General features: G+C 34.3%; 1 protein-coding gene and 1 pseudogene across 1 annotated transcript; one reads left to right on the top strand and one right to left on the bottom strand.

Annotated features, from left to right (window-relative positions):
- Positions 1-857: 857 nt before the first annotated feature.
- LOC134261121 (uncharacterized) lies at positions 858-4,212 on the bottom strand (the record flags this gene model as incomplete). The annotated part of the gene is made up of 4 exons (XM_062743583.1): positions 4,177-4,212; positions 2,321-2,408; positions 1,281-1,676; positions 858-1,027 (listed from the first exon to the last, which is right to left on the bottom strand). Coding segments are annotated over exons 1-4 (690 nt in total), but the record flags the coding sequence as incomplete, so codon positions are not given.
- A 6,587-nt stretch (positions 4,213-10,799) lies between these two features.
- On the top strand, positions 10,800-11,965 carry LOC134261120 (uncharacterized; annotated as a pseudogene).
- The last annotated feature ends 1,509 nt before the right edge of the window (positions 11,966-13,474 follow it).

Genomic DNA, 13,474 nt, shown 5'->3' with positions numbered 1-13,474 from the left:
TCGAAAAAGAGTAGGCTCACTGGGGGCCGCCAGAGAAACCCAAAACTTTCAAAACCGTTCATACAGTATTTAAATTTCTCCGCCGAAATATGGCTGAAATATTGCCGACTCCGCGTAAAAAAACAATAATCAATCAATCTTCTCAGGTGGATGGAGATACTGCCATACAACTTGCTTGTCAACTTCAAATCTTCTACATTCAACTACCTTTTTAAAGAAGATTTATTTTCATAAATGTTTAACATGGCAATTGTAAAAATTTTACAAAATTTTGTTTTGTTAAATAAAGTGAAATGCCACAGTATATGAGACACCTGTCAAATATAATGTTCAAATGGTATATAAACAGTTTAGAGTGCATTAAAGACCTGAAGTATTTGTCGAGACTGAAGCTCTACTGGTTTGTACTTACAGCAAAGGAAAAGAAAAGTACTTTAATAAGCAGTTGGGAATTGAAACTTAATAACAGTAACAGAACTCCAGATAATTTTTTATCCCAAATTGTATTTACTCCCTGGCTTATATGTATCTACTTGAAAACAATTCTTTTTTTAGATTGTATCTATATACATGTACGAGTAAATATATTAAAGGTAATGAAACCGCTCAAAATTAGCCAATATTAAATAGATGTACATACACATGTACCTTCAAGAACAGACTGCGATGCATTCTTAGATTGCCCTTCAACTTTCATTCCCAGTCTTCTTCTTTTGACGCTTGGTTGTGCATTTCTCAGGCGCTTTCGTTTCAGCTTAGCATCCTTGCGTCTCAAGGTATATGTACCTTAAATTTAATGAATTTCTTAGTAATTTCATAAGTCCCTGTGACTTCGTTATAACCGAGTTTTACTGTACCTTTAATCTGTTATTTGACAGTTCAAACTCTTCATTGGTTTTGGATCTTGCTACAGAGCGTAACAAAGATAAAATTTCATCTTTATCATCTCCAATGCCATTGTGAGTTGCTTTAAGCCATCTCTCCCATGCCTGCTCTCGATGGAAATCACAAAGGTAGACAAAGGACTCTTAAAAAATAAAATAAAAATGTATGATGTGTTTGAGATAACATACACGTTCCACCTACATGAACATGTAATGATATAAATTCATTGGAAGTTCCCACAAGGACCTTAATAAATGTCTTGATTTTTCAATTCAAAGAGTATATATGAAGCAAATTTAAAAAAAAAAAAGAAAATGATCTGCTCAGAGCATACTTGTAATTAGAAACAGTAAAACGACTGAAAATAGTATGTACAAAAATATTCATTAAAATACCTGGAAAAACAGATTCAATAGAGGATATTTCTTCATCTGCATAGTCACACATAAAATATGCTGGCTTCCAGTTTGGGTTCCATGATTTTATAATAGATAGGGCTTCTTGGATGGATACACTGTCCTCTGTTTCAACTATGAATGTAGCAACGGTCATGTAGTTTACATTTGTAGGAACACAAAGGAAATAAAGAGGCAAGGTGTATCTGGTTGTTCTGTATGTTGCATCCAGAAGACAGATCTCATTTCCATATCTATTTAGCAGTTGTCTTTGCCAAGCAGTCTGATAGACGTACAGTAATTTGTTGACTCCATCACCACTCTTTCCATAATTTCCAATGAACAGGTCTTCATCAACAAATAACCTTTCATCTGGATCACCGCTCACAGGATGTTCTAAATCCATACACAAACAACAATGGCATGTCAATTCATTTTGTGTGATTTCTATAGGCCTGGCTATTGGCAGGCAATTTTACATTGCAATATACTGCAATACTGTTTAAAGGCATAGTGAATTGTGTGTTGCAATATATTTTCAATCTAATTAAAAATGGCTGTCCTAAAAAATACAGAAATGAGAGTCATTAAGCTAAATTTTATATGATAGACCTACTGTCTAGTACTATAGCAAATCTTTCTGACATTAATTACATTACATTTTAAATCTAATTCCAGTCAGAGCAATTAGCTAGTAGACTGTCAATCACTTCATATCAATGAGAACTTAATTTTCATATAAGAACGTTTGTGCCAGACTTAAATCACAATAGGGCGCCCGCCGAGCGGGGCCCTTATTATATAAATCAGTGACCACAATTTTGGAAATGTTTTCCTCACTTATAACAAATGAATGTCTTTATTGCGAAAAATAAGGTGTCACAAAATTTTAGTTATCTACATTAGTGCATTGCAATACAATAAAAAGGAACATCAATTATACTTCTGAATCGGAATATTGGTATTTTTGCACAGTTCCAATGATTTCATACAATGATCATTTCGGAAAAATTATTACCATTGAGCGGTATTAGAATTACCTTGATCTTGATCAGTCTTAATTCTTAAGTAGTATCTGTCTTCTTGATGGATTGACCTCTGTTCTTCAATCATTCCTTGAACCTCTTTCTAATAAATTAAATTAAAAATATTTCTTTTCTTCTACAAACTGTTCGTTATTTCCATATCCTTCCTTAAAGATGGTGCAGGGATAGCCTCAAAATTTAAGGTAAATCAAGCCTATATTCACTTTTTTGCCGCAGTCGCATCAGCTTCCAGGCCCGTGCCCTTGACCTAAGCTACCACGCAAATTGAAGATTAACATTTTTATATACCTATAAACTGCAAGAGATATGGCTAAACCACCTCGTTTTCAACCTACAATTCATCCGTGGAACCCAACCCGCTTTTCTGGTATAGTTTCGTATATCTAGTACATATCTTACATGTCACAGATGTTAGATTTTAACTAGAAAACTGACCAGTCAGCAAGGGCCCCGCCATGGGGTAGAATTAAAAGGGTGCAGCTTACAGAATGATTAAAAAATGTACGAAGAATGAGCAACAGCAACTTTATTCTTAAAATTTAAAGATGATTCCTGAATATTCAAAAACTTGAAATGATATCCTTGTATTTACTTTAGGCAGTAAAGAACAATTTAACATTGAATGTATTAAACAATTATGAAGCTTAAGTTATATAGAATGCCAGCCTTCAATGAATGCAAATATCATGAAGGCTTGACCTTAACTTCAAACAAACAGCAGTTGCAGACAAAGGTTTACATTAATCTTAAAGATAAAGAAAAGCCTACTAAATTTTTTGCAGCAGGCTAGATACTTCTAGATACTTCTAAATTTATAACAAGAAAACAAGAACTTTTTTCAGTATTAATGATAGAATGGGGTTTTTATAAAACTACCTTAAAAATTAATTAACATAAAGTAGAAAAAAGTAATTCAAAAAATCTTCTTTAATCTATTTTTTGTTTTTAGAATTCAATGAAATCATAACTATGAAAGAAAAATAAATTATAAAAATTTATATCTAAATCCACATTTCACAGTGTTCATAGCATTCCAAATTGACTTAACTTCAAAACAAACTTTATTTGCAGACAGAGGTGGTAATTCATCTCAATGTGACAGATAAAGATAATGCTCTGGATTTTCTTCAGGAGGAAACCTAATTAATCCCAAAGGACTCATAGCCAGCATTCATTTTACAATGGGAACATCTTCAGCAGTTATCTCTCTTTGCCAATGCATTCTAAAGTTAAGGAATCTACCCCACCATCCCAGCTCCAAACCAGGGGACATAGAGAACCAAACTTAGCATCAAAATATGTATATCTGCCTACTAAACTACCATACCAAATTAGAACTTGATTGGGCAACCATAAAAAAAGTTATTAGAAAAAATCAGAAAATTTGTGGACGGAAGACAGACAGACGGACAGACAGAGTGATTACTATAGGGCACCCGCAAATCCTTGAGGGGCCCTAATTAGGGCTCCGCTAGGCGGGCGCCATGTAGTGATCAGTCTGTCCGTCCGTCCGTTCGAGATCTCTTGTCCGGAGCATATCTTCTCTCCCTTTCGCCCAATCTGGCTCATACTTCACCCAAAGAGTGCCCTTAGGTAATCGGTGTGCGGTGACCTTGAACCATGTTTGTAGATAAAAGGTTAAGGTCATAGCAGACATATGAAAAATCCTTGTCCTGAGCATCCTTTTTCTCCTCGCTACTTGTAGACTTGAGGCATTTAAATTTAAAACCACATAATACAGACCAGTCAATTGCTGATTTTACTGAATCATTCTTAATTTATTTTTCTAACAGGAATGGAGATGAGATTGATAAAGAGAAATGTGTGTTCAGAAAATGATTCCGTCATACTGGAGAGTTTCGGACATTACATCCATCTGCCACCATATTAGCATTGAGTGCAACGTGTACAAAAAAGATCAAGAAAAGGGTTTTGAAAGTGTTATGTATAAATTTAGACGATGTTAATTTTGTTTCAGTCTCTCCGGACAAACCGAAAATTAAACTATGTGTAAAGAAGGTTGACAATGAAATTGCCTCGGCCATGACTTTTGTACTGGTTAGTATCTGCTGGTAATTCTAGTACTAAACTATAAGTTTGCCAAACTTTCTCCTTTATTGTAAATCTTTTACATATTTTGCAAATGTGTATCATTATGTGTACTCAGAACCTGACAGGAAAAATGAAATAAAAATGTTGTATTCTGAAAAAGCCAAGAGTAAAATAGAAATTTATAATTGAAGAACTCGCAAAATCATATAGTGCATTGAGAGTTATGATTGCTACATCAGTAATTGCCTCAGCCATGTATTGGTAAGTATCTGTTGGTAATTCTAGTACTATAAGTTTGCCAAAAATTCTCATTTATTGTAAATCTATTACAGATGTTGCTTATGTGTATCATTATGTGTACTAAGAACTAGACAAGAAAAATCAAATGTTTCATTCAGGAACGCCAATTGTAAAAAGAAATGTATTATTGAAGAACTCCCAAAATCAGAGGGCGAAACGAGTTAATATTAGTTTAAAATATATCTTGTTCATTTAATGAAATGGATTGAACAGCAGCCATAAATGCCTATGATCGTTCTCTCCATGGGTCAAGGTACAATCACAAGTACATGAAAACATAGGAAAGTGTATGAAAAGATGATTATAAAATGGTACATATTTGGAATTTATTCAGAGAGAGAGAGAGAGAGAGAGAGAGAAAGAGAAATGAGAAAAAAAATATAATTTAACAAATGGATAAGAAAATAATAATTATATAATAAATAAAGTATAATCAACAAAAAGGAGAAAAAAAGACTTAATATTGCTACATCAGCATTAGGAATGGGCATAGATATTGGTTAATATATTCATACCTAAATTTTGATTTTTGTATTTTACATTCTGCATTATCTCGGCACTTTTTTATTAAGACATTGTATTGTATATAACTTGTCAGATTTTCAGTTATGAATTTTCCGGCATCTTGACCCATCACAAGAGACATGTCAAGTATTATTTTAGATGATGACATGTGTACAACCTTTTCCTGATAAAAAAAGCAGATCCAATTCCTGTAATATTCCTAATAAATATTTATGTACATTCCATTTATTTTGTAATGACTTCTCAATAAATGTAATATTCCACCTCATACCAAAAAAATGTCAACCAATTTGGTTACCAGATTTTTCAAACACAGGATACACCACTACTGGCTTTTCCAAAGGTAAATGTGCAAACTGAGATGTGAAATTTTGGCTGATTTTGTACTACCAAGATTATTCCTTTATTCATTTTGAAACTCGACCAGAGTCAACATTTCCACAGCTATGTGTTATCAATTATTTAGTCAAAAATTTGATATTGATTAAAATTTTTAAAACAAGTACGAACATGTAGACATGCCAAGATTGACAAATTTATCTTTGAAGCCTTTTTAATTTTGTAATGGGTATTTTTATCAAATATCTTGAATAAGAGCTCGAGCATGTACCAGACAGTATCAGTTTACACTAATACTTTTTAGATCACCTGAACCCATAGCGTAAGATATTCTTTTTAAAATGCTGCTATTATTTTTCTTCTTTGTGGTATTCATAGTCTTCTCTCTTTTTTTTCCGGGGGGGGGGGGTTCCTCCAGAACCACTATCACAATTTCAACCAAACTTGCCACCATGAATTGTAGGGTTAAGGAAATATTTTATCTTATACAAGTGACACTCTAACCCATGGGGACCTTAACCTTTGACCTAAAAACCTGGTTCAAGGTCACTGCACACAGGTTACCCAAAGGCACTCTGTGGGTGAAGTATGAGCCAGATTGGGCCAAGGAGAGAGAAGATATGCTCCGGACAGGGATTTTTCATATTATTCAGCTATGACCTTGACCTTTGACCTACAAACCTGGTTCAAGGTCACTGCACACAGGTTACCCATAGGCACTCTGTAGGTGAAGCATGAGCCAGATTGGGCCAAGGAGAGAGAAGATATGCCCCGGACAAAAGATCTCGGACGGACGGACGGACGGACTGATCACTATAGGGCGCCCGCCAAGCGGGGCCCTAAAAATTGAGAGGAACTGTTATGAATCAAATTCTTTCAAAAAAACTAGAGGTCCACGGGCCTTATATGTTACCTTAGTATTATATAACAACTTTCAAAGAATTAAATTCTATGACAATGGGTAACAAGTTTTATAACTTGTAACAAGTTTTATGGGGGAAATTTTACAAGAAACTGCTAAGGCACCTTTTGTTGCCTTTTACATTAATTAGACAATACGAAATTCAGACCCCATGGAACTTCCGTAAACTGTTCCAAGATTGCAAGAAATCCATATCATCTCTAAATATTGAAAAATAATTTGTATATCCCAGGTACGTCAAATGGTGCAACAAGATGTGTTGGCAACATTTTTTGTCATCAAAACGCTTGTGTTATGGGTTTTATAGTGTTTTCCCTATGTGGCTTAATAATTTCACGGCTGAATACTTCAGAACACTGATTTTGGTGCACAGTAACTTAATTTCTCATCTGACCAATTTTTCGCCATATGCTGTGATTTTTTTATTCCGAGTATTATGCTACCCTGCTTTTCTTTTTCCTTTCCGTATACTTTGTTCACATATTTTAATGTTAAATCATTTCATGACATTTGATAAAGATATTTCATATTTGTATCTATAATCTTTATGATGACTTTTAGCAGTTCATGTTCGTAAAAAGTGTTATTTCTACCTCTAGAATCTGAATCAGTGATGTTTTCATTTCTTGTCAAATTTTCAAGGTATAACCAAATACTTGCTTTACAGACATACGGACAGCTAGACTCCGGACAAAATGTTTCCATACTAATTTTCAAGTTCAACACTTGATGTATACATAACTAAAGATATATCCCATGTTTTAAATCTTGACTAGGCCATGATTTCATATCCCAAGATTGCATTGCCCAAGATACATTACTTCCAAACGCAGTCAATTTTTTAAACCACTTTGAATCCTTGTGATCACCTGTGAATACCATGCCCGTGAATCACTCCTGATCCTTTCTTTGCTCCCTCTTCAAAAATGGCTTCCTTAATTAAGATTGTTCTTCGATAATAATATACTTTGTATAGGTTTTCCTTTGCATAAAAACCCGCCTATAGTCAATGAGTTATTTCAACCTTGCAGCATACTTGAAGGACAAAAGTAAAGATAAAAACGAAATCAAACTTGACTGAAACAACTCGAAATTTCCGAACACCTGAGTCTCTGTTCAACATACATGCACTTGGGTACGCCAAACCTGCACTTACGATTTTATCTAATACACAAAATCTACACTGAAACCACTTACATGTATTACTTACACAACTTACACAACACAGACCAACAACTTATTGAGATGATGACTTCTTATCAGTTTGAAAATTTTGCAGTTTTAGCAGTGATTCAACCCTTTGGGTCCCGATTAACTCCACCCTCAGAAGAAGCTCTTGACAACGATAAGTATGGAAAGCCACAGGGGACCCTCAAGTCATGTTCTATATATGTTCATAGTAATTCAATCTTGGGCGGTCAAAATTTCCGAGGTTGCCCCCCCCCCCACCCCTTTCAAAAACGATGCTACGTGTCTGTATTGATCGTATAATTCTAATCTAAAGTTCTCAAAATACAGGTTCTTTAACACGCATTAAGAAATTGATCTACTCTTCCATGACAGAACTACAGTCTGATTCCCAGTCTAAGTGTGGCAGCTCACCGGCATCCAGGATAAACTTAGAAAAGTCAAAGCTTGGCGTTGGTTGATTTTCGTGTAACCTTTGATAACCGTGGTACCACAAGACACTTGAGACATGGACACATTAGCCTACTACTCTGGAACCCACCTTACAGGTGCAGTACCATCCATTAATTTCCCCATCTAAGTTGTACTGAACGAAGACAGTGTGAGTTACATTGTAGTGGTAGCGGGAGTGAATTTTTATTTTCAAAAGGTTTTCTTTCATTTTGCATACATTTTGTGGCGTGTAACCGAGCGGATGTTGCAACAATAATATAAAATAATCAAAAATATATACAAGAATATTAACTCTCAATTTAGATTGAGCTACTTGCTCAAAAGTGATTCATAGGAAAGCTCAGATTACTTCTGAGAACCTAACAAAGAGAATTTAAATTATATACAACAAAAAATAACTAATGGACGGGGTAGCAATTAAAAACTCTATTTAGGCCTATGCGTCTCAATTATGTCTCACTGCTGGCTTACTGATTTATAATTAAGTTTTACTTTATTTATTTAAAGCTTCACTTAATGTAAGCTAGGAAGGAAATACTTGTTCAGTCACGTCTAATCCCTGTCGCACCTTATCTTAAGTCTACTGCAGCTACCGACTCTCCTACTGACTGACAGAATGTAAAGTGTTACTGCACTCAGATGACAGCGCTTTTATACTTTCATACTTGATTCTGATTGTTTGACAACTAAACGTAGTCTTCTCTTAACTAGAGAGTTCCAAATTATATACAAGAGTTTATCTGATCGTCACAATCTTCTAGTGTCCCACATGATGAAAAAAAAACTTTTTTACACTGAACATAGGTTCTCAAAAATGAAATATTTACAAGTTACAATCATATTGTCATCTCAAGTTCTAGACAACAATAATTAATAATTATCTTTTTTTTTTAAATTAATAAATAAATTTTCTTATTAGAATGAAGTTCATTTGTATTTTTTTAAATGCAGTTACCGAACAAGGTGTATGTGTGAATTCACTGTAACAGTGTGTTTTTTTAATACATTTGGGGGGGGGGGTTAATTTTAAGAAAGATTACACTGAATTAGATCATTTGAAATAAATGTACAGTTCCTACTATTTGTAAATGACTTTTAAGAAGTTTCAAAGTACAATTTAACAAAATAATATAAATAATATTAAAAGTCTTCAAATCATTTAATCTCAAAATAGTTTGTTTTGAAATTTAATATTTTTTTTTCAGTCACTTATAAATTGTCATTAAAAAAATTGTTCCCCTAGGTCTACAGAGGAGGATTCGCCACATTTCTCTCTACTCCCAGTGCATCAATTGCAGAAATCACAGGTTGGCATTGTGTTTAAACCACTTGGGGAAGGAGTACCCATTGCTAGTGGAAGTCGACAGTCTACTTTTGGCATTGTGGAAACTTTTGAGTATTCTCCAAAGACGTTTGCTATGTTTCATTGTAGAAGAAGCGTATGGTTTGAAAACTTTGACACTGATTAGAGCAGCAACTACAAGATAGTTGTCCCATCTTTCATCATGCAAACGAGGAACGGAAAGATTTGTTCAAGTGCTAGATGTGCTGGATGATATACATAATGATAAAGGAGATCCTGAAATCTATGGTATAAGAGCCACTCTTCTTGAGAAGCCAGTTGTTGGGATGATTTTACTCTTGTGTGATGTCCTTCACCCTCTTCACATTTTGAGCCAGGAGTTAAAAAGGACTAAAAAATTAGTCATGTAAACTAATGTAAACATAAGCACTCTATTAATGCATTTAAAACAATGTTAGTAATAAGTAACAATTACAGATTTTTCGAAAATGGGAAGACCTATAAGTTATAATACGGATGGAACGTGTCCATGCGCTAGATACCGTGGGGATCCGGTTAAAAATAGGTCCTCAATGCCCCCTTTTTGTCGAAAAAGGCGACTAAAAAAAGGCAAAAATGGTACGGTCCTTCGGATGAGACCGTATAGACCGAGGCCCCGTGTCACAGCAGGTGTGGCACGATAAAGGTCCCTCCCTGCTCAAAGGCCGTAAGTGCATAGGCCTAAATTTGCAGCCCTTCACTGGCAATGGTGACGTCTCCATATCAGTGAAATATTCTGGAGAGGGATGTCAAACAGTAAACAATCAATCAATCCATACGCAAGTATCAATATTTTGAGCTATTCAAGCAAATCTGGAGTCAGATATTACATTCCAAAATACATGAGAAAATGAAGAATTCTAATAAAATTTCAATAATACATACATTTTTTTTTATTCCTGTGTAATGTTACGCACTTCAGAATATTAATGAGAGTTAAAGGTAATTTCTTATATGCAAATAAGGAATTTAAGGTAAAGTGCTTTTATATGTTTAAAAAGTGCAAGTGCCCCTGAGTACAAATTTTGAAAACATCTCTTTATCAGTGGAGGAATCGACAAATCGTTGGGTGGTATTAAATTCTCGTGAAAGGTGAGTAGTATTTAAGTAGGAGTTTCTTTCCAAGAAAATTACTTTCTTGTAAGCATTATAGTCATAATGGAGGAATCTAGAAGAAATTGAGGGAATTTCAGAGACAGACAAACGAGTAACATACTGCAGATAATGCCTGGAGATTTTTCCAATCCATAGAACTTCTTCACACTCTTCATGCAACCGCGGGTTATGGTGTATGAATGGTTCAAGATGCACATGCTGTTACCAAACACCATTCTATGCCCCGTGACGGCACCATGGTTTTGAAATCTTCAGCGAGGAATCCGGGAGTTGCAATCTACAGATGTTTAAATAACAGAAACCACACAAGGTCAAGTAGAACCAAAGAATTCGAATAACCTGATGATTCAAGATATTATATTATTCATTAAAAAAACTATTTTGACGGGTGTTCATTGATCCAGTGTTCAAGATTTGCTGGAGTAGCTTACAAGTCAACAGGTGTAAACTGGGCATCATTTAAAAGGGAACTGTTCAAAGAATACTTTGAGATAACTATCAAGAAGAAACCGTCAGGAATCATCGAGATTGACGAGTCACTTTTTGGGAGGATAGTCAAACATAACAGGGGAGATCCAAACAAGGGACTTAAGGTAACATCAGTATTATAAAAAAATATAATCATGCACAATTTAATGTGTTCATTGTATAGATATTCAAAAGTAATTTATATTAAAACAAAACATAAATGTTTTTTTTAAATATTACAAATTTTAAAATTATTAAAGTGTCCATAGACAATTTAAAAAAAAATGGCAATTATTACATTTTTCAACAACATTATTAAGCAAGTTTATAATTTTTCCTGTAGATATGGATATTTGGTATGGTGGAGAGAGAAAGCAACACACTGATTCTTAATCCAGTGGGGGACAGATCAGAGGACACTCTCATTCCCATAATCGAGAGACGTGTGGAACGTGGAAGTACGAAATACAGCGAGGGATGGTCGACGTATTGTTCACTTAACGATTTAGGGTATGAAAATTTCACTGTTATACATCAGTATGCATTTAAAAAGAGTTACTTGAACACTTGGAAAGGAGAAAGAGGTGCATACCAATCGCATGGACGGTGCATGGAAACATGCCAAGGATCATTTCAAGCGCATGTCGAGGAGAAAGATCACGCAGTTTGAAGGACGCATTTCAAAGATAAGGTGGAGGTCAATGTTGAAGCCTGGTGTTTACGAGTCCTTCTTCGATTAAGAACGATCTGTATTCCCATTGGACCAACCGCCCAACTATACACACAAGATGCCACTGTTTGACACATGGTCATGCATCCCAGTTATCTGAATGGGACATTCGACCAGGTAAATAACCATTTCATGTAAACAGAGCATAAAGTTGTGAAAAAAAACAAATGTTATGAAAACAGGTTAAAGTTGAAACAAAATCGTAATTATTATATTGAACAATAAGAATTATTAGTAGTAACTAAAAAATGATATGAAATATAACAAGGAAATTAATGAATAATTTTCTTAATTTTTGTTCTGTAAGGTTTTCACTTTGACAACCAAAATAGTATCCGTGAACAACTTTGCTTCCTTCCGAAAACTACATTCCCCACTTGTCAGTTACAAATTTTCACAAGACAACTGGATTTTTCGATGCTTTTAATATGCAATATGGATAGTTTATATCATCTGCATTTACAACAAACAGTGTATCTGTCGAAATCAATTTGAGAATATCTAAATCACCCGTCTCATCAGTCTTGTTTTCATAATTTTCAAAGTGTTTGTCTTTTTTACTAAATTATCTTGGGGATGAGAGTTTTCGAGATAACGTTCCTCTCACATTTGACAGATAAGTGCCGTGTTGTTTGTCTTTTCCATTACCCCATAAAAGTTTTGAAAAAACGAAGATGCCAGTGCTGTCATTAAGCTTTGACTTAAGTACGTTGTTTTTTTCTAAATAACATTTTAATAAGAATTGTGCTTAGAATCTTTATGAATTCAAACTTAAACAGTCTTCTTACCTTATATTTTTTTCAATGCTTGATTTCAACATTTAAGAAAAAATCTAAGTCATTATGAATCCCGCCTCAGGCATTTAAAGAGAGATTACAGCTCAATTTCCACATTTAATGGAGAGTGTTTATTCAATCACTATTTGATTAAATGGTGAAAATGATATCGATGCTGAAAATTTGAAGCATGTAAGATCATTAATGATCTCTACACCTGGTATTGAAGAACAGCCAGAAGTACCTTTGTTGTTTTTATAGGACCGTCAAAAACTATTACAAACATTTTTTTTTTACGGATAAACCAGATTTATTTCCTTTTAAAACCTGTAATTTTCGGAAGGTCATACCTTCAACTTTGCGAGAAAATTAAAGAAAGTTGCGGTAAAATTTTTTGTTTCATTATTTTTGCGTAAAATAAGCTGTAGTGTCTCTTTAAATGTTGTGAGTTTGCCGTCAATTTAGTTTGTCGTTTGAACCTTAAGAGCGATGCTTTTTCAAGGTACAATTGTGGTTGTTAATGTTATGTTTCTTTGTTTAATTTCTTAGCAGACCTTATAGATGGAGCAGCTATTCGACCCTTTCTTTAAGTTAATTTTGGATCTTCTGACTCTAATTGTGTAATATCTCCGCTGACTGTGAAAGATATATGGAATTTGTTAGTGTGAATACCAGTTGGCATTAACATTTGACCTGAATTATTTGGCTCTGTGTCATGATATGTCAGGTTGTACTTGCGTGTCAATCTAGTTGATACGCTTTCCTGCAGGGTATTGCTTAATTTCTGATTAGAAAAATACATCCTTGGCAAAATCACAACTTTCCAATTTCCCATAGTGGTCTTTAGGTTTTATTGTCTTGGAATTCTCTTTTTCGAGTTTAGAAATCGCATTTTGATCTGCAGCTTCTTTTGTTATGTGTATCTTATTCATTCTTA

The sequence above is a fragment of the Saccostrea cucullata genome, unplaced genomic scaffold, assembly GCF_032062105.1.
Source record: "Saccostrea cucullata isolate Sc308-1 unplaced genomic scaffold, CSIRO_AGI_Scuc_v1 ctg12243, whole genome shotgun sequence".
In the NCBI taxonomy this organism is placed as follows: Eukaryota; Metazoa; Mollusca; class Bivalvia; order Ostreida; family Ostreidae; genus Saccostrea; species Saccostrea cuccullata.
This window is presented reverse-complemented; position numbering and strand designations above follow the sequence as displayed.